Source organism: Monopterus albus, unplaced genomic scaffold (assembly GCF_001952655.1).
Source record: "Monopterus albus unplaced genomic scaffold, M_albus_1.0 scaffold173.1, whole genome shotgun sequence".
In the NCBI taxonomy this organism is placed as follows: Eukaryota; Metazoa; Chordata; class Actinopteri; order Synbranchiformes; family Synbranchidae; genus Monopterus; species Monopterus albus.
In genome coordinates, this window is record NW_018128053.1 from 1,241,112 (window position 1) to 1,261,137 (window position 20,026).

The 20,026-nt window shown below is 43.2% G+C and overlaps 3 protein-coding genes across 5 annotated transcripts in view; 2 read left to right on the plus strand and 1 right to left on the minus strand.

The window, feature by feature from the left end:
- Nucleotides 1-14,014, plus strand: part of LOC109969433 (serine/threonine-protein phosphatase PP1-beta catalytic subunit-like) — a 20,666-nt gene extending 6,652 nt beyond the window's left edge. Inside the window, exons 2-8 of the mRNA XM_020616321.1 lie at nucleotides 4,972-5,103; nucleotides 5,198-5,428; nucleotides 5,703-5,807; nucleotides 6,101-6,172; nucleotides 7,601-7,752; nucleotides 12,362-12,496; nucleotides 12,775-14,014. Of these exons, the coding sequence (XP_020471977.1) occupies nucleotides 4,972-5,103; nucleotides 5,198-5,428; nucleotides 5,703-5,807; nucleotides 6,101-6,172; nucleotides 7,601-7,752; nucleotides 12,362-12,496; nucleotides 12,775-12,879 (932 nt within the window). The 3' untranslated portion in view covers nucleotides 12,880-14,014. The remainder of the gene's footprint in view (nucleotides 1-4,971; nucleotides 5,104-5,197; nucleotides 5,429-5,702; nucleotides 5,808-6,100; nucleotides 6,173-7,600; nucleotides 7,753-12,361; nucleotides 12,497-12,774) is intronic.
- Nucleotides 9,255-11,890, plus strand: LOC109969435 (uncharacterized). 3 transcript variants are annotated; one of them, XM_020616322.1, is made up of 4 exons: nucleotides 10,276-10,674; nucleotides 10,713-10,831; nucleotides 10,925-11,174; nucleotides 11,320-11,890. In XM_020616322.1, exons 2-4 carry the CDS (start codon nucleotides 10,745-10,747, stop codon nucleotides 11,778-11,780), a joined length of 798 nt encoding a protein of 265 aa, XP_020471978.1. In that variant the 5' UTR covers nucleotides 10,276-10,674; nucleotides 10,713-10,744; the 3' UTR covers nucleotides 11,781-11,890. The 3 variants fall into 3 exon arrangements, with proteins under 3 accessions (XP_020471980.1, XP_020471978.1, XP_020471979.1); XM_020616323.1 differs by having other exon boundaries at nucleotides 10,276-10,595; nucleotides 10,690-10,831; XM_020616324.1 differs by lacking the exons at nucleotides 10,276-10,674; nucleotides 10,713-10,831; nucleotides 10,925-11,174 and adding exons at nucleotides 9,255-9,828; nucleotides 9,914-10,057.
- A 614-nt stretch (nucleotides 14,015-14,628) lies between the features above and the next one.
- The window catches only part of LOC109969429 (equilibrative nucleoside transporter 2-like), a 14,835-nt gene continuing 9,437 nt past the window's right edge, over nucleotides 14,629-20,026 (minus strand). The window contains exons 9-13 of the mRNA XM_020616309.1: nucleotides 19,221-19,399; nucleotides 18,996-19,098; nucleotides 18,764-18,849; nucleotides 18,038-18,237; nucleotides 14,629-17,725 (exon numbers count right to left, since the gene is read on the minus strand). Coding sequence (XP_020471965.1) covers nucleotides 17,614-17,725; nucleotides 18,038-18,237; nucleotides 18,764-18,849; nucleotides 18,996-19,098; nucleotides 19,221-19,399 — 680 coding nt within the window. The 3' untranslated portion in view covers nucleotides 14,629-17,613. The remainder of the gene's footprint in view (nucleotides 17,726-18,037; nucleotides 18,238-18,763; nucleotides 18,850-18,995; nucleotides 19,099-19,220; nucleotides 19,400-20,026) is intronic.

Consider the following 20,026-nt stretch of genomic DNA (forward strand, 5'->3'; position numbering starts at 1 on the left):
TCCTCGCCAGAGTCGACATGTGTTCCTTGCTCATTGAGGGGTCACTGTTTTCCATCACCCCTGTGTGGGAGAGGGTTAGCGGCAGGGGTGGAGGGGAGCTGCTGGCCTCACGCCCAGTTGGAAAGAATAGGCAGGAGGTGGAGAGCTACAAAAGGTCTGACGGGGCATCTTTATTGGCGCTGCAAGTTGCAGCAGTGGCTGAAGCGTGCACAGTCATACCTGCTTATAATTCATGGCTCTGCTTGAGCCATTAGAAAATTCTTTCTTCTTGGCAGATACTACTTCCTCCATACAGCAACGCCCATATATGGTAATGCCTCTGTCTGTAATCACTTACTCTCACTGAACAGGGCTGAGCTCCTTGAACCTTAGCAAAGAGTTTGTAACCATGAAACAGGAGAAATGACTCGACTGAATCTCTTTTCCCTTTAGATTTGTCATTTATATTTACAAGTTTCATATTTCTTTATGTTCCTGTAGTATTTAAGTGGATATAAAGTTTCTGTTAATGTCAGTCTACTGGTAGTTTTGGGTAAGACGTTGCTTTAAAAAAAAAAATCCACAAAGAATAAGAAATAAACTCTTGAACCCCTTCCTGAGGAGAAAGCTCCAGCTCTCCTCTGTTTCCAAAAACTGCACAAACACGATTGTCCCAGCCACATGCTGGTTTTATAACTCTGTCACAGTCCGACTGCGTGTTCACACGGTCTGCGTCGGTGTATGTCGCAACATCTCTCTGGTGTGGTTCAACATGCAGCACAATGGTGGGTTGGGCAGTAACCAAGATCTTCCCAAATATTTATTGAATTAAGTTGTCAAGTGACTGGAAGCTGAACTTGAATTGAAACTGGCTTACTTGTACTGAGAAAGATCAATGACAGCGAGGGAGGTTAGTGAGCAGTGAAACTCAAATAATAATAATAATAGGATCTCACCTCTCTGAGTAGAGGACGGTTCATTTTTCAGCAGCATTTTTTAGTTAACAAAATGAAGAGAAGCACAAGAACAGCCGTGCAAAATGTTGGCCTCTGTTGATGAGTTGTGTAGTTATGTTGAGGATATATACATGCAGCACATTATGATACACTGGCTTATATCATTCTAAATGGAATGTTCTGGACTGATGGTTGGACAAAATATGACATCGTCTTGGACTGTAACATATGTTTTCTAAACCAAAATGATCAGTTGTTCAGGTGAGAGAGTTATCAGTAAAGAAAATGACCATTAATTTCCTGTGCCCAGCACTTTCAGTATAGGCTACAGTACTATAGTGTTGAGTTTTTTGAGACGCAAAAGTAGCAGAGAGATCTTTTTAAAGACCTACATTCAAAGCCTAAAAAGTCAAATAAAGTGCAGCCCAGAATGCTGCGGTTTCCATGTGCATGCTTTGCTACTGATGTATCAAGTTAGTCATGGGCTGAAAGATCAAATTTCATCATCTTAAAAAAAAAACAAAAACATTTCAGCTGAAAAATGTGTGTATCTAGGCTAAGGGTTTAATCTGGCAGATGCCTTGAGCAGAGCATGTCCCAGGCTGAAGCCCAGCGGAGCTTCATCTGTGAAGGTCTGAGTGTGAGCTGTCTGGAATGCAAAGAGGACTCTGGGAGGGGTACGGTGCGGAGTCTGACGTCAGTTCACTGGCAAGGTGGTGGAGGACGGTGACCCAGGAGTTCAGGCTCGGCCAAGGATGCAACTTGAAGATAAATACATTGGGGGAGAAAAAAAAAAGAGTGTTCTGGGAAAAAGAGACGGAGTTAAAAGCTTAGGGGAACAGACATGTAGCTGGCCAAATTAGGAGCGATGCAGTGGAACATGGAGAGGTTTGTCAAAGAGATGTGCTCTGAACATGCGCAAAAACTAGCCGGGAAAAGCACGTGATCAGATGAGGCGCTGGTGAAGCGAAGTTGGACTGCTGTTGTAGCTGGGGAACCTTGTTTGCGCTCACTGAGGAAACAGTGACCCCCACTGATCAACACTGTGCATGTGTTTTGATTGTCACTGTCTGGCATCGGGTGTCTTCCCACTTATGTTAAATGCATTTGAGTGTTTTTGTTGCTTCAGGACAGAGGGAGCTTGTCGTGTTGTCGTCGGTGGCCTGAAGATGAGCGTGTTTGTGGTTTTAGAGCTCCGACTTAATATTTGTTTCATTTCTGCACATCATGTCAAAAACTATAGTCCTATGACACCTGAACATTTAGACCAAAGTCCTGCACTGACCCAGCTGGTAGTTTCTTTCTGTGTTCTACACAGATGCTCTGTTCACAGACTTGCTGGATGTACTAGATGAAGGCAGTTCTCTTGATGTTTAGTTCTACTTTTCTTAGGCACCTGTGGGAGATGGATTAGAAGAGCACACGCCCAAACTTTAGCAACAGAGGTCAAGATATCCTGACCTTGAGTCTCAAGTGTGGGTCAGAAAAGCTGCTAAATCCCTGGATCCCACACTGCACCATAATTAGTAATGGGTATCATTAGCAATTACTGATATTGATCCTGATACTGCGCATTGATACCAATACTTCTCGATACTCTTACTTGTACTACTCTCCTTAAAACATAGACTTGGTGTGAAAAGGGTTAAGACAAACCGGATGACATCACTGTGACATCGTCAGGGTTAATGTTGCAGACTTGACGAAGCTCCTCCGTGATATACAGCTGTTTTCATAAGCTGAGGTTTTTTCCTCATCACCACTGCTAACGTTAAACAAAGCGACACTACTGCTAAAATCATGACCTGAATTCATGCTACCTGTTGCTGGTTTGTGTGTCTGTGTACACGTGTGTGCAGGTGCGTATTGTGCTGGACAGAATATTTCTGGTGCTGAATGATGCATGTGTGATAAAAGGTAATATGGTCCACTTGTATCATTATCAGTGTGTTACTGGAAGTGTGTGTGTGTGTGTGTGTGTGTGTGTGTGTGTGTGTGTGTGTGTGTATGTCTGCCTGTGGTCCTGTCAGATGTCCTTCACTGCTGGCAGGTGATGTTAGTATGCAGGACGTGGGTTGGCGGAGATGCCACTTTGTTACAGATCAGCTCCTCTCCTCCCCCTGCATATAGCAGCAGCTCCACTCAACAATACCTTGCTGGAAATTGGTCTTGCTGGGTTGCTATGGTGATCACACAAGGGTACCACCTCCCATTCTCTCTCTCTCTCTCCCTCTCTCTGTATCTCTCACTCCTTTGCTTCCTCTTCACTGGGGAAGCTGCAGTGCAGTGATGACAGAGTAAAGGATGCTGGGATACCTGCCCACAAGCCGGCAGTGACACAATCTGAAGTCAAGGTCACTGTATCACTGTGTGTGTGTGTGTGTGAAGCAGTAAGCAAAGACATTAGTGTTTGTGTGCTCCAGGCTCTGCCTTAACTTAACCATATGATGAAAGGGGATCCTCCCAGGCAAGTGAGACTAGTGGTGTGTGTGTGTGTGTGTGTGTGTGTGTCTCCTATATCAGGCCTCCCTCAGTGTCAGTTGAGCTAGCACAGACCTGCAAACGCGTCACCACAGAGCTGGAGGGAGGGGTGTGAACTCACTCTTGACAGTCGACATGCATTCAGCAGACTCAGACGCTTCTGGCCCGTATGTTGTGCATAAAGAGCAATAAAACAGAATGTTTATGTTTCTGTCCCACAGAATGTTAAGGGCACCATGAACCTGACTTTTGTTTTTACCTCACAAAGTCATGACATTGTGGTTCATGCAGTGTTTTTGTATTTATTTACTTGTGCATTTCCCTGTTGGACAGTTTAAGCCCCCGCCTTACGCTTCAGGTGGAGCATGTGTGATCACAGGTTGTGTTTGGTTGTGGCAGGGGGAAACGGTATTTATCGCCCAAGGTCTCCAGGCAGAAATAGCAGTGTCTTGTTGCACATGTGCACACTACTACACACGCCAGTCCTTTAAAACTGAGTGTAAAATCCCATGAGCTGCAGCATGATGGCTGGTGTCAAAAACAAGTCCTCTAGCTGTTCAGCTGCAGGATTCCTCTTTGATTTCCCTGTTGTCTGATGCCTGCTATGGCTTCCATCTTGTTGCTGTTGTGTCCTTGACAGCAGCAGCCTTAGTCGGCTCTGGCCTACTTCTGTGGTTTATCAGGCAAGAGGAAAAGAGCACAGAAGGAAACACAGCGCAGTGGAAAACATTGAAATGCTGCAGAAAGACTTGGAATCGCAAAGGCAGCCAGTAGGGCTGCAGCTACCAACTATTTGGTAACTAAGATGTATAAAAACCAAGCAGAAATCAGTTTTCCACATTATGAAAACCATGTATTTGTTTTTTGCAGTGTTTCTCTGCAGTGCATTGTTAAAGGAAAAATCACATATGTGTGTGAGAACAGAGCTTTTTATAAAGCACAAATATATGTCCTCTGTTTGATATGAAATATATATGTTCATAAAGCATATAAAGGGCCAGTACAAACATCCAGGTGGTACCCTGATGCAGGCAGGATGACTGAACATGTTTAGGCAGTAATTCATGGTTTACTGAAAAGACTTTCAGATGGACTTTGCATGCGTACTATAAGTGTAATAATTTTGAACAGTATAAGAAGTAGGATCTATTTTGGCAGCATAAAACAGATAATCTATTCTATTTAGTGTCTGTTATTGCTCTGCTAACTTTCTTACCAGTCTCATGCATGTGTAGTGGAGTCTTACAGCCCCTGGTTCCTCAGTTGCACAACAGGAAACGTCTCCAAAAACACTCCCAACATCAACAAAGGCCACAGAGGCTATTTCCATCCTCTCTGTTGACTAAACCTGCCTCCCGTATTTAAGGTTCATTTTAAAGCTCACCCTGTGGGAGGTGATTTGTGCAGCGAAGTGAGAGTCAGACCCTTGAGAGGCGTGACGGGGGTGCAGTACCGACAGCACCAGGATTGGAGCATCATGCCTGAAAGCTGCTCCACAGTGTCCAAAACTCAGTCCATCTTTAACCTGTGCCCACCCATTCTCTCCCTCCTCTAGTGCGAGGATGTCGTCCAGGGAAGATTGTCCAGATGACGGAGGCCGAGGTGCGTGGCCTGTGCATCAGGTCCCGGGAGATCTTCCTCAGTCAGCCGATCCTTCTAGAGCTGGAGGCTCCGCTCAAAATCTGTGGTCAGTAGTCTGCCATTCAGCCCTGCAGTCTGTCATTATCTCCTGCTCCTCCCTTCTTCGATCCATCACCGCTCCCTCTCCATCCTCCATCCAGGTGACATCCATGGACAGTACACAGACCTGCTGAGGCTCTTTGAGTACGGCGGCTTCCCTCCAGAGGCCAACTACCTGTTCCTGGGCGACTATGTGGACAGAGGGAAGCAGTCTCTGGAGACCATCTGCCTGCTGCTGGCGTACAAGATTAAATACCCTGAGAACTTCTTCCTGCTCCGGGGCAACCACGAGTGTGCCTCCATCAACCGCATCTACGGGTTCTACGATGAATGTGAGTGCTCTGCTCTAATGTAGTCGAGCGGATCGTGCAATCTAGTTAGCGCCCAGTAGGTGAGCAGAAGTGTAGTTGTCAGAGAAGCAGTCAGGCAAACCTGAGAGACTTAAGCTGAAATTGCTGTATGAATCACTGAGTTGTTCCTGGGACTAGGTGAAGAACTGAATCCTTTACTCCACATATGTCCTCTTGGCTTCTCAAGCTTGAGCTTGTAAAACCACAGTTAACAGCCCACACAGTCTGCTGACTCACTGCCTGGCTGCTTTTGCAGGTAAACGCAGATTCAACATCAAGCTGTGGAAGACTTTCACTGACTGCTTCAACTGCCTGCCCATCGCTGCCATAGTAGACGAGAAGATCTTCTGCTGTCATGGAGGTATTCACACCAAAACAAGAAATGCACATCTGTTTGTGTATTGATTTCTGGATTTGGAGTATGTCTCCTTGATGTTCACCTGAGGGTGAACACACAGAATAAGGCTGTGCACTCCTGTCGTTGCTTAAGGCCAGGTGTGATCCATGTTTGAAAGCTTTTAGTATTCTTGGGTTTGTGAGCCTGATGCGAGGTAAAGGGGTCAGAGCAAGTCAGTAGCTTTTATGACGGGATAAAACCTGCACAGGCACGAGGGGAGACTGACGAAGAGATGTACTTTGTTGTGTTGCCCACAGGCCTCTCTCCTGACCTGCAGTCTATGGAGCAGATCAGACGCATCATGAGACCCACAGATGTGCCTGACACAGGTGGGTCAGCACACACACGTGCACACAGTAGGCCAGGTGCTGCTCATGTCATGGATGTCCTGGCTAATAGGATCATAGGATTTATTCTTGGTTTAGATCAGTCACACTTTAGTTTTGAGGTACTTGTATTCACTTGAGCATTTCCATGTAGTGCTAATTTGACTCCTGCTTCACTACATTGTTACTTTATAGTTTGTTTTTATATACAAACTATACTTTATAATCATCTTAAAAATTATGATCCACTGTTACAATTCGAGTGCATTAATCAAACATGAAACAGTGCTCCACATCAGTATTATTAATCCAGCATATAATAATATAACAGAAAATACTTGGGTCATTAAAACGATTTGCTAATGATGCCTATGTATTTTTGAGTAATATTGTGAATACCAGACTTCAATTTGCCACTAATGCATTTAGTTTCTTTTGGGACATTTTAATATGTACTGTATTAAATTTGCATGGTTATTTTGGTGAGTTTAGGCCTGGCTGTGGGTTGGTGGCATGAAGCCACACCCACAACAGAAACACACACCTGGGCCACTGTGATGCCTCTAGTTAGCTGAGCTAGTTGAACTTGAAATGTACTTTTTAAAAGGCAGAAAAACCTGAGTGAGACAGTTCCTGCCCTGCCCAGTACCGCCTTGTGGGGTGCATAAGACGGCTGCACACGCTAAACTAGCACCACGAGTTTCTCCCAGGCTGACAGTGAGGAGGGGTTGATTTAGATCTGTAACGGCCAACGCGCTTCCTGCAGTAATAAATCAAACTCATGCACACTAGTTCATGACAACCCAGCCCGACTCTGAGGTAGGAGTGTTTTTAGTGCAAGCTTTTCTTTGACTGGGGTTCCACAGAGGGACTCTTGAGTCCATGTAAACTCAGCCACTGGTGGATTCGTCTGTTCTCATGGCTATTATTTATGTTCTCTGGTGAGCACATGAGAAGGGAGTAAGTGCCGGCTGTCAGCTGTCAACATCTCTCTCCTTATACCCATTAATCCTAGGTCATATTTAATGCTGTGCCTTTTCATGTGCTATACTATCAGTCTGTTATAAGTCCCAATGGACATGAGGTCTTAAGTCTTCATCAAAGCTGGTTTGGCCTTATAAGGCAGCCAGTGTTCAGACCTTGGCAGCCACTGTCTCTCAGGGCCTCTTGTTATCTTTCAGGGAGGCTCCAAGTGTCTGAATGTGAAGTGTGTGTGTGTGTGTTTGTGTTTGTGTGTGTGCATACATTACAGAGGGGCAGTCATTAAATAGTTGATGTAAAGGTGACTTCCAGTAGTTGGAGAGAGGCTGTGACCCAGGCAGGAGTGTTGGATCCCAGGTCAGACGTGGAGACAAGTCGTGTTAGCAGTCAACTCCACTGAAGTGAAGCGTGTGGGATGATACAGTTGAGCGTGTGCCTTGTTCGTCCCAGGGCTCCTGTGTGATCTGCTGTGGTCAGACCCAGACAAGGACGTCCAGGGCTGGGGGGAGAATGACCGCGGCGTGTCCTTCACTTTTGGAGCTGATGTGGTCAGCAAGTTCCTCAACCGCCATGACCTGGACCTGATCTGCAGAGCTCACCAGGTACCCCCCACACACACATTTGTTAATTGTTTCAATACATGATTAACACCTTCCCTTAATCAGGGGTGCGCCTTACCTGATTTATCAGGCTTCCTAGAAACATCCACAGGGTGGCTGCGGGTCCTTAAAAAGTCTTAAAATGTCTTAAATAAAGATCTCCCAATAAAAGGCCTTTAAAAAGTATTAAAAAGCCTTAAATTCTGATTCGAGAGGTCTTAAATATTTTTTGTGACATTACCGCAAAAAAACCAAAACTTAAGTCAGAGATCCAACACGCTGTTTCCAAAAATCCCACTCCACTACGCAATGTTTTGCACTGCGGTTATGAGAACGTCAGCCTTCTTCTTCTGTTTCTTTTATAGGCAGTTGCTAACAACAAACAGCTTACCTTGCAGACCGCCAATAAAATGAAGAAGAAGTATTTTTCCCGTAGCTCGCTGTTGCTAGTGTCATGACCAGAGAGAATGGGTAAATGTAAGTTTAATTATAAGTGGCTTCAGAATGATGACCTCTCATGGTGGTTGAAGCCGGTGCCTGAAAATGTCTTCGAGGCAAATTGCATCGTATGTCGCAGACGTTTTAAACTCGGCACAATGGGCATCAAAGCGGTGGAATCGCACACGCAGAGCGGGAAACACCAGGAGTATGCGAGAGCCCGCGGTAAGAGTTCGATTCAAGGGTTCTGCTCTACTCTTCCTGATAGCAAGGATGTCACCGTGGATACTGAGGATCCTCAGCCTACAACGCCACCATCTGACCTGCGTGTAGTTGTTGGCTCTACGCCAACACTAAGAGTGGAGGTAATTTGGGTGCTGAGGACGGTAACAGGCCATCACTCATTCAGGTCAAATGACGGGATTGAGGAGGCTTTCAAAGCCATGTTTCCGGACTCTGGACTTGTGCAGACATTTACATGTGGAAAGGATATAAGCAGAACATGTAGCTAGGTTTGGACTGGCACCATATATCAAAAAAGAACTTATCGCAGAGGTCAACAGGTGTGGTGCTTTTGTGATCATGTTTGATGAGACCCTGAACCAGACAACTAAAAGCAAGCAACTGGACCTGCATGTGCGGTATTGGTTGAATGACCGTGTTCAGTCAAGGTTCTTTGGATCTCAGTTTATGGGACATGCAACTGCACAAGATCTACTTCAACATTTCAAAGTAAGTTTTCTTTTATTCAGTGTATTTATTAGCTTACATATTAGAGTGCATCATAGAAAATGTCAGTTATAATATATATTTTTATAGGGTATGTATTTGTTTGATATGTACAGTGAGGAACAGAAGTATTTGAACACCCTGCGATTTTGCAAGTTCTCCCACTTAGAAATCATGGAGGGGTCTGAAATTCACATTGTAGGTGCATTCCCACTCTGAGAGACAGAATAAAAATTTAAAAAAATCAGGAAATCACATTGTATGATTTTTAAAGAATTTGTCTTGCACTGCTGAACATAAGTATTTGAACACCTGAGAAAATCAGTGTTAATGGTGTGCAGCATCTTGATCTGAGAGAAATGTTATCTGTCTCCATGGATGGACCCAGTGTAAACTGGAAGTTTTTTGAACTCTTGCAGCAAGAACATTCAGAGGCCTTTGCAGGTGCCCAGCTGACTGTGGTCGGGAGCTGTGGTCTCCACACACTCCATAATGCCATAAAAAGTGGCTTTAGTGTCTGGCAAATGGAGAAATTTCTCAGGGCAATGCATACAGTCTTCCATAATAGCCCTGCAAGAAGAGAGGATTTCTGCACTCTGACCAAGACCTTTGTGTTTAACCCTGGCATTTTGTGGGCATCGTTGGATAGAAAACCTACCAGTCATCGATAGGGCTATTGCAGTATGGCCAATGATCGTGATGTATGTGGATGCAGTAACACAGAAAAAACTTCCAAATCCAAGATCATCATCCTATGACTCCCTTGCAGAGGCACGGAATGATCCTTTTATAATGGCCAAGTTTCATTTCTTCATGGCTGTCTCCAGAACCTTCTCCACTTTTCTGACTAAATATCAGACAGATGAGCCTGTGTTGCCATTCATTAGCAAAGACCTGGTCATGCTCATGAAGGTAATAACATCCTATTGACCCTTCTATTTGAATTTATTGTCATTAAGACATGTTATTTACATTGACATAATACATGTGTGTTCAGAGTTTGCTAAAAAGGTTCATCAAGGAAGAAATCCTTAATGACATCACTGCACTGCAGATGGTCAGACTGGACACAACTAACACGAAAGCAAGAAAACGACCAAAGAATGTGGACATTGGCTTAGGAGCAGAAGCAGTTATAAAGGTATTGTGTCAAATAGCAAATAACAGTTATGATAGAGGAATTTGCATAAAACATAAGTCTGTTTCACTGTCTGTTTCCAACCCTTCCTGTTAGGAACTCCAGAGTAGCAGCAGAGTAGGTGAGAAGAATAACTACTTCCGGTTGACAGGCTTACGTCAAGATACTTTGAGCTATGTAGGAATTTCGACATAGATAAGTCGGAATTTCGATTTAACTATCTAGTTATTTCTACTTAGCTAAGTAGAAATAACGACTTAGAGCGTTTTATTTCTCTTTTAACTGGTGGGAATGGGCTTCCATAATTGCAGTATGGCCAATGATCGTGATGTATGTGAATGCAGTAACACAGAAAAAACTTCCAAATCCAAGATCATCATCCTATGACTCCCTTGCAGAGGCACGGAATGATCCTTTTATAATGGCCAAGTTTCATTTCTTCATGGCTGTCTCCAGAACCTTCTCCACTTTTCTGACTAAATATCAGACAGATGAGCCTGTGTTGCCATTCATTAGCAAAGACCTGGTCATGCTCATGAAGGTAATAACATCCTATTGACCCTTCTATTTGAATTTATTGTCATTAAGACATGTTATTTACATTGACATAATACATGTGTGTTCTCAGAGTGGAGTTTGCTAAAATGGTTCATCAAAGAAGAAATCCTTAATGACATCACTGCACTGCAGATGGTCAGACTGGACACAACTAACACGAAAGCAAGAAAACGACCAAAGAATGTGGACATTGGCTTAGGAGCAGAAGCAGTTATAAAGGTATTGTGTCAAATAGCAAATAACAGTTATGATAGAGGAATTTGCATAAAACATAAGTCTGTTTCACTGTCTGTTTCCAACCCTTCCTGTTAGGAACTCCAGAGTAGCAGCAGAGTAGGTGAGCTCAGTGTGTTGGAGTTTAGAAAGGACTGCATGGACTGTTTGACTAACATCATCCAGAAAATGCAAGATAAGAGCCCACTGAAGTACACGGTTGTGAGGCAGGTGGCATGTTTGGACCCAGCAAACATGTTCTCAGACCCTAATTTGTGCCAGGAAAGAATGAAGCGACTTGTACATAGGTTTCTGCAAGACCACCAGCTGCCAGGAGGCATCTCTGCTGGTATTTAAGTTTTTAGAAATCTAGGGAAATGTACATGGTCACATTTATCTGAAGCTTGCTTTCACACAATTTAGCAGCAATTGGTTTTCAGTTTTTTTTTCATGATGTTAATTGTGTTGTTTTGTCTTAATCTGTTTTACAACAGGTGATGTAATTGTCCAGCAGTTTGGAAACTTTTTGTCTCTGGAGGCAAAATCTGAGTCATTGTCTTTGTTCCAACCCATGAAGACAAGGCTGGATGTTTTCCTGCATGGTCTCCTCTGTCAGTCTTACCCTGAGCTCTGGACTTTCTGCAAGAAACTACTGCTCCTCTCCCATGGCCAAGCAACAGTGGAGAGGGGTTTTTCTGTGAACAAGGAGGTAGAGGCTGATAATATGCAGGAGGACACAGTTGATGCTCAGAGGATGATATGTGACTATGTTTCTGCCTGTGGGGGGGTTCTAAAAGTTCCTCTGACGAAGGAGATCCTGGCAGCTGCAGCTTCTGCAAGATCTCAGTATCGGCTACACCTGGATCAGGAAAAGAGAAAGAAGGAGAGCAATGCACAAAGAGAAAAGCTGCAGAGGACCTCCTTGAGCAGCTCAAAAAGAGGAAGATGGTACTAGCTGAGGTGGCAAACAGCCTTGATAAAGAAGCAGACAAACTGACAGAGCAAGCTGAGGGTAAATCAGGTTCACTCATGGCCCAGCTAATCACCAAGTCAAATGTTCTGAGGAAGCGATTCAAAATGAAATATTCTTATTAAATACCTTGTTCATTACATAGTTGAATGTGCTGACAACAAAATCACACAGAAATTATCAATGGAAATCAAATTTAGCAACCCATGGAGGTCTGGATCTGGAGTGACACCCAAAATTAAAGTGGAAAACAACACTACAGGCTGATCCAACTTTGATGTAATGTCCTCAAAACAAGTCAAAATGAGGTTCAGTAGTGTGTGTGGCATCCACGTGCCCGTATTCATTGGCAGCTTGGTCTTAAATTTCATATAAGTTGGTCTTAAAAAGTCTTAAATTTAATTTGTTAAACTCTGTAGACACCCTGATCCATCCAGTCGTAGTTTAATACAGCCATATATTTAGATGAAGTGCATCACTGCTCAGAGTCTTTATCAGATGATGGATATCTATGCACATGGTATCAGGTATGCAGTGACTAATGTTCCTGTGTCTGACGCCCCCAGGTGGTAGAAGATGGTTATGAGTTCTTTGCAAAGCGGCAGCTGGTGACTCTGTTCTCGGCTCCAAACTACTGCGGAGAGTTCGACAACGCCGGCGGCATGATGAGCGTGGATGAAACCCTGATGTGCTCCTTCCAGGTATGAAGTCAGGACCAAGTGCTGATGTTATACTGATATCCGCTGCATGCGCAAAATAGATGAAGGATTGCGAACAGTGTAACGGAAAATGGTATTTGAGGAAATGTGAAGGTTGACAGTGGGTTTGTATGTAAATTCAGCTGTCAGATAAATGCACGTGAGTGAAGAGCACACTATACCCCTCTGCTGTACGGGAGTACACGCATAAAGAAGCATGTTACATACCCACAGAACAGGTTGTCTTATTTAAAAGCTAATGCTTGATGGCTGCATCCTAGATCCTGAAGCCATCTGAGAAGAAAGCCAAGTACCAGTATGGAGGGATGAACGCTGGTCGGCCCGTCACTCCTCCCCGCACAGCCCAGCCTCCAAAGAAACGATGAAGACGCACAGAGACAGAATGAGAGAGAGGGAGGATTCTCTCCTGGTGGCTTTTCACAACAAGTAAACACGTAAAAGCGGCACTTGGCAGAAGAGAAAACCGATGAACACAATTTTAAAAGACACACCCACCCTGTCTTTCATTTAAACTTTTTTTAAATCTCCCTATAAACTGTCAGTCTTCTTCCTCAGTGCTTTTTATCTCTGCGTCTGTGTAACATTTTTAAAAAAAGAGTATTAAAAGTTAAATGAGAAAACTACGAGGGTGTTGTTCTGTAGCATATCAGTGTTTTTTTTTTTCCTTTGTCTTTTTGTCCTTTGCCTTTTATTTCCTTGACAAGTTTACCACATTTCCTTACTCCCCTACCTGTACAGACACAACTAGGGGTGCACCGAACTTTTGGCCGCCGAAAAGGCCATTTCTATTTCGGGCCGGAATAAAATAAAAAAAACACGCTGAAAATGCCCTGCCCAGCACAGGTTAGGTTTCAGTCACACTGGAGCTGTTATATCACGCGTCTCCCCATCAACAACAAAGCATGTCAGCGGTATGGAAGCATTTTGAAGTTTCAGGTGAGGACACCAAAGTTGCAATATGCAACATTTGTTCTGCGAAAATATCAAGAGGAGGTACGGTGCCAAAGAACTTTTCGACAACAGGTTTGATACACCACCTGAAATCACGACATCCAATTGAATATAAGGAGTACCGCAAAACAACATTGGTTAAAATTGCCCCAACTACATTACTAATACCCTCGGTCGCCACATTCTTTGAAAAGACTAAGAAATTTGCAGATGATAGTCCCAAAGCATGTGGCATTACTGAGAAAGTAACGGAATTCATTGCCTTAGACGACCAGCCCTTTTCGGTCGTGGAGGACATTGGATTTCGTAGGCTCATACAACATTGAACCGTGTTGTACACTGCCACAGCAGAAAAATGTCTACCTGAAATGTATGACCGAGTTGCAAAACACAAAAAGAAGCCATTTTCGGTTTTGTTTCGGTTTTCGGCCAAGTGCATCCTAAATTTTCGGCTTCGGCCCAGAATTTTCATTTCGGTGCATCACTAGACATAACAGGTGTTAATGGCAACCGCTGGGTTTTCAATAAATAATACAGGGATTAAATCCATCTGGATGTTCTGTGCTTATTCTGCTTTAATCACTTCTCTAGGGGTCTCATTTAAAACAGTGAAGTGTGACACAAACCTCGGATGAAAGCAGTAAAACAAGGCTTCTTAAAATGCAGTTTGAGGATAGATTTGTTAATGTTAGAAGTTAGCTTCTGTAACAGCGAGCTCTTATTTTGAAATAGGCATTTTACACCAAGTAGTAGTTATGAAACCATGATCAGTACATCACCACAGCTACACACTGCAGCTTTTTCCTGCAGCCATAGTTCATTTAAAGCTAAGGATCCTTAAACATTACCTCTTATCCTTGTGTGAAAACTACAGCCCTGGTAAGGAGATCAATCTTTTCATACAAATGACAATTTAGAACAAATACAAAGGCAACTGGTTGAAATAATCCATTTATTCACAGTCAGGTCTTTACACATGTTATGAACATGCACAGGTGCATTCCCTTTACTGTAACTCGTGACACAGGGTCTGCAAGTTCCTGTGTTCATCGTCTTGCCGGCACCTCTATGAAGCACAAGCGAACTGCATGTAATGGATGATATCAAGTATTAATGATATGAATGCATCACTGAAAACAACAGGATGATGCATTGCTGCTTTGAATCCACTGACAAAACTGTTCTGAGATAATGGAGAGGTCCTGCTCCATGTTGACACCTCTGCAATTAACAACAAGCATAAACTCTTTACAAGGAGGCAGCAGCTGGTTTCTACAGCCAGTCCAATATGATGCAAACACAACATGAGCCTTTTAAAATTTAGGCCGATTATAACAGCTGAAAATGTTAATATACTTGCAACTACATACTGTACCCTGCCTGAGGATTACTGTACCTAAAGTAACTCATCTAACTAACATTCTTCATATGTACACCACGTTATAAGTAGCAAGGAAACCTCAGATGACCAGTAAGAGTTTAATTTCTTCTAACCCACATCAGGTTCTTATTTAAGTATGACACAGCACTATACATAAGGACCCCGATATTAAATGAGCTGAATACAAACATCTCCTTTACTGTAGCTGCTTTGACGTGACATGGGAAACGTGGTGCATTTCAGCTTCCTACATCAAGATATTAACTACATTTACAGATTGGGATTAGCACAGGACAACATTTTTAGGTGTCAGGTTTTGTCTGGATGTGAAGTCAGCATAAATGAAGTCAGTCACACTTTAAAAATACAACAACAAATCCCATATTACTCCCTTCATCTGGACTGAGGCCTTGGTTCACATCACTCATTTCCTCCATTTACATGTACATGTCACCTCTTCTTGTGTGATACACACACAACCGCTCACCAAACTCTTTGTTTACGAATTCAGTGAAACTTATGGAAAACCACATACTTGAATAATAAGTATACAAATTAAGTTACTGAGCAAAGGGGAAGAAAAGCTAAATTTTCAATCTACGTACATGTACAGTACATAGTGTAATGCTGGTCATGAGGCTGAAACAGAAAAATACAATCTAGTGCAATAAATTAATTTCTATACATACGAAGATGTGTTTGCACAGTAAAATGAGAAAAGTGTAATGGTGTCACTGGAGCCTGGTACAAGTGAACATGTCTTTAAAAAAAAAAAATCCAATACTTTAACACAAGTGCTCTATATATAAATCTTTATACCATACTAAAGAGAAGAAATGCTCAGCATTTGAAGTACCATATGTTTCTTTTTCCTCCCTAAAACTGACATCTGATCAGACTGTTAACAGATCACAGTAACAACAGCATCATCACCAGTGGCGGAGAGTAACCAAGTACATTTACTCAAGTACAATTTCAAAGTATCTGTACTTTACACGAGTATTATGATACTTCATACTTAAACTTCACTATATTTCAGAGGCAAATATTGTACTTTTTACTCCACTACATCTATTTTATACCTTTAGATACTTTTCAGAATAAGATTATTATATTGTATACTGGAAAATTCCCACCCAGCTGCAACATTAAATATGATGAACACAACAATGCATCAATACATTAATGTTAAATTGGCCAGTCTGCATAAAGAGTACTTTTAATACTTCAAGTATGTTTTGATGCCAATACGTTTTCTACTTTTACTTAATATTTCGAGTGCAGGACTTTTACTTGTAACAGTAATTTGACTCTGTTGCATTGCTACTTTTACTTAAGTAAAGGATCTGAGTACTTCTTCCACCACTGAACATCACTGTGCTGGTACATTTAATAACAAAAGAAGAGCAGAAGTTCTACAAAAAAATAAATTAATAGAAAAAAAAAAGATCTAATCCTGCTTGTTGTTGCTGAGCCAGAAGCTGCACCACAGCTCCACTCCATGGCAGCCCAGCCATGTCAGTAGAAGGCTGTCACATGACCCGTTGGCCTGAACACTGGCAGGTCACCGAAAGTACAGCACAGTATCAGCAGGTACCGTGAACTCTTTTCTGTCAGTACACAGTGAAAGTGGGGAAATCCCAATTCCCTTAAATGCATCCACCATGTTTCCCTCACTTGCCTTTTCCCCGTGTCATGGCCTTGCCCATGTAAAGTGTTAGGAAGAGATACAAACAGGGAAGAACTGAGAAAACACATTTATACAGACATGACATCATTTCCTCTGACCAACTGATTTTCAAAAAAGGGGCATGTCAGTTCCCAAAAACTGCTGCAAGCAGGAATAAGAGCTTTGGGACGTCCTTCAAACAACTTCTCAGTTGAGTGACGACTGTGGAACAATAGAATAAAATAAGGGAATTGGGATTCATCCAGTGTCTCAGCACAAGTCTTCAAATTCACCTTTGAGCTTTGTAAGAGAAGGAAATGAAACATTGAAGAACTTCAGTCTTCTGACCAGTAGATGGCAGCAAGAGCTTTGGTCCTGGAGAGATGACCAGAGGCAACTAGAAGGTGAGGAAAACCCTGAATGGGTAAAATGGCCCCTGATCCTTTATGACTCTGAGCCTGTGCTCAGTTGGCCCTTTCAGTAATCCATCCATGCCCATCAAACAGGTCATTAACCAACCTTTGTGTGTTTTTTTTTTTAAATTGACAGTACACATCAAAAATACCTCTGCAGACTCTGATCCTTACAGCTGTTCGTTAAAAGAAAAGCCAATGCCAGAATAAACAAACTGCACCTAGAGCAAGCATTTCTATGACAGACAAGTCTCCTGGATAGCAGCATGAGGAGGTGAATCCAATCTCTTTCTAAGGTTTCCCTTTATCTACACCTGATCAGCTGAGGCCAATGCCATAAAACTACTTATAAGTAACTTTAATTAAACACAAACCTAAAACAGAAGAACATAAATTAGTCAAGATAAAAAAATAATGTAATAAAATCAATCTTGTAACAACTGCATAAAGTTTGTTCAGACTGGCAGCCACTAACATAACCGGTATTCGTTTGGATAAAAGAGCATTTCCCCTGTTTGCTTGGGAATCTTATGACCAATGCCAATTCACTGCCTATTTGTTTACAGCATCAGTCAGGGTCAGGTTGTAAACATAGTCATACTGTAATCTGCATAACACCTGACGGATGAGTGGCAGCGAAGAAACAGGGAGGGTCGTACGGGAATGTGTGAGAGTGTGCGCAAAACTAGACCAGAGCCCTGAGGGGGAAGGACAGGCCCGCTCCTATGGACAAGCCCAGGGCCAGGAAGAAGGTCATCAGGGCCCCTGCAGTCTCTGCATCCTTAGGCTCCACTAACCTGACGAGAGAGCACATGGGAACAGACAGTCAAACACAAGATATAGTCAAGGGGCCACACTGGTTATTTTGTCAAGTCCAACCGGCCAAGTAACTACAAATTACATACTTGCTGCTGCTACCCGGCATCACTTATACACCCGTCTTGTGTTTTATGAATGTGTATCCACAGTCAGGTGTAATTTACAAGGTCAAACCTGAACTGCAGAAACAGTTTGGAAGCGGCCAGCTTCTACTGCACCTGAAAGCCGTACACAACTATAATGCAAAGAAAATGACATACTAGCAGTTGAACACATCTCCTCTCACTCACTGTGGTGCGTAGGACATGGAAAGACAGACGAAGTAGCCGCTGGATAGAGAGAAGAGTATCATGATGGCAGCGAAGGCACCATCGTGGGCAAAGTAGACGGGAAGGAAGGAGCGACTCTGGACATTACAGAGCATCAGCAGAGGGATGAACACCACCCTGGAGACCACCAGTGCCGGGAACAGGCGAGACTCTTTCCGAGGCTATGGAAGAGACGGGAAACATGAGTTTATGTGGACAAAAAGTACAATCGCAAAGGAATGCCTGATGGTGTGGATGTGAACCACAGGAGGGATTTTGATGTGTGGGAGCTGGGGAGTAGGGTTGCATGAAAGGCACAGAAACATCTGGTACTGTAGAAGCAACAAATGAGGAAGCCAAATCCCATCGGCCTGGTTACTATTTTTGTTCCAGCAGAGGACGAGTGAAGGCTCCATAAACACAGAGCTAGTCACAACAGGGCTTGTCAGTATGATGGGAACAGCACGGTATATGCTATGAGACTAAATCCATTTATCAGCCATCAGACTAAGTGATGTAGTTTAAACTTCTGTAACAGAACTGAAGCTGTGTGTGCAGGCTGCAGGCGCTCCGGCAGAAATCAGCTACCGTGCATGTCAAGTCTGGTTGGTCAGATTCTCATTTTGCATCTCTGCTGCCACTGAACAGTACCAGGATGCAGGAGAAACACCCTTCTCCTATGTAAACATGATATGATCAGACACTCACCCAACGAATCAGTGTGGTGATGGTCCGACCCAACCAGTCGTTGATGTTGAACATCAGGAAGCAGCACACTGACATGAAGTAGCGCTCTGAGGAAAGAATGAAAAGCAAGGGACTTAGGAACAGGAGGATCTGGCAGTCTACAACACATGAGGGTAGAGATACCCATTAAGTGTTTGTGGAGCGCAGCAGCCATCTCATCTAATCACTGAGTTGAACTGAGGTGTGATCATACCCCATTTCCCTGGGAAAGTAGTTCTGACATCTGCAGTGACAGCAGGGAACACGGACAGAGTGACTGTGAACACGAACGTCACACAGAACGCCATCACCCAGATCTACAAACGGAAGAAAAAAAGTTCATACACACAACAGAACAGAATTATTTCATCACACTCAGAACACTGGATCCTTGTATCTTAGAAACTGTTTGACTGTAATAACAATCCAGTGGCTTCACCTTTTTGAAGACCTCCATAACTGAAGCCTTGGCCTGTGCCTGCTCCACCTGCTCCAGGGACAGGAAGGCCTGCTTGGTCCCTTCTGAACCGGCGTCCTCCTCAGATTTAGCTAAACCGCTGCTGGCCACTGAGCCATTAACATGACTGTTCTGCTTTCCATTCTCCACTGTGCTGCTCTCTGCAATTAAATACCACATACTACAATTTTTTTTTGATTTATTCTTTCAAGCATGTAAAGACAGTTGATATGTCAACACACATAATTCCACAATGTTCCACCTGATAAATCATTAAACCTGTTCTTGCATATGTGATGCCCACCAATGTGTGCCCACATTTGTATGAATGTGTATTTTACTTTGATATAAAGCATGTAACAGTTGTTCTATCTTCTCTTGAAGAGATGTTTGGTACTGTTGAAATGCCAATATACTGTATTGTATCCGTAGTCACACCACTTTTGACAGTAGGTGGCAGTGTGGGTTTGTTGTCTACTCCAGGGACTGTAGACGGGAGCGCACGCACCGCTATTTCCTCATAATGGCGGAGAACATCGAAAAGAGGAAACACGTCTCCCTGTCTTATCATTTCTTTCCTGTATTACAGGTTAGTGTTGAACAAGAAAACCCCACAAAACTGCTAGAGTCAATAAGCAAATGTTGAGTTATGATTCAAGGGTGAGTGGTAGAGTGAAGCTAGGGGAAAATGGTTCTGTGTATTCGTGGAAAGTAAGCTAATGCCCACCGAGAGCGATAGTAATGGCGGTGGTACACTCGATCATTCTCTTAAATAGCATGCTAGCTAC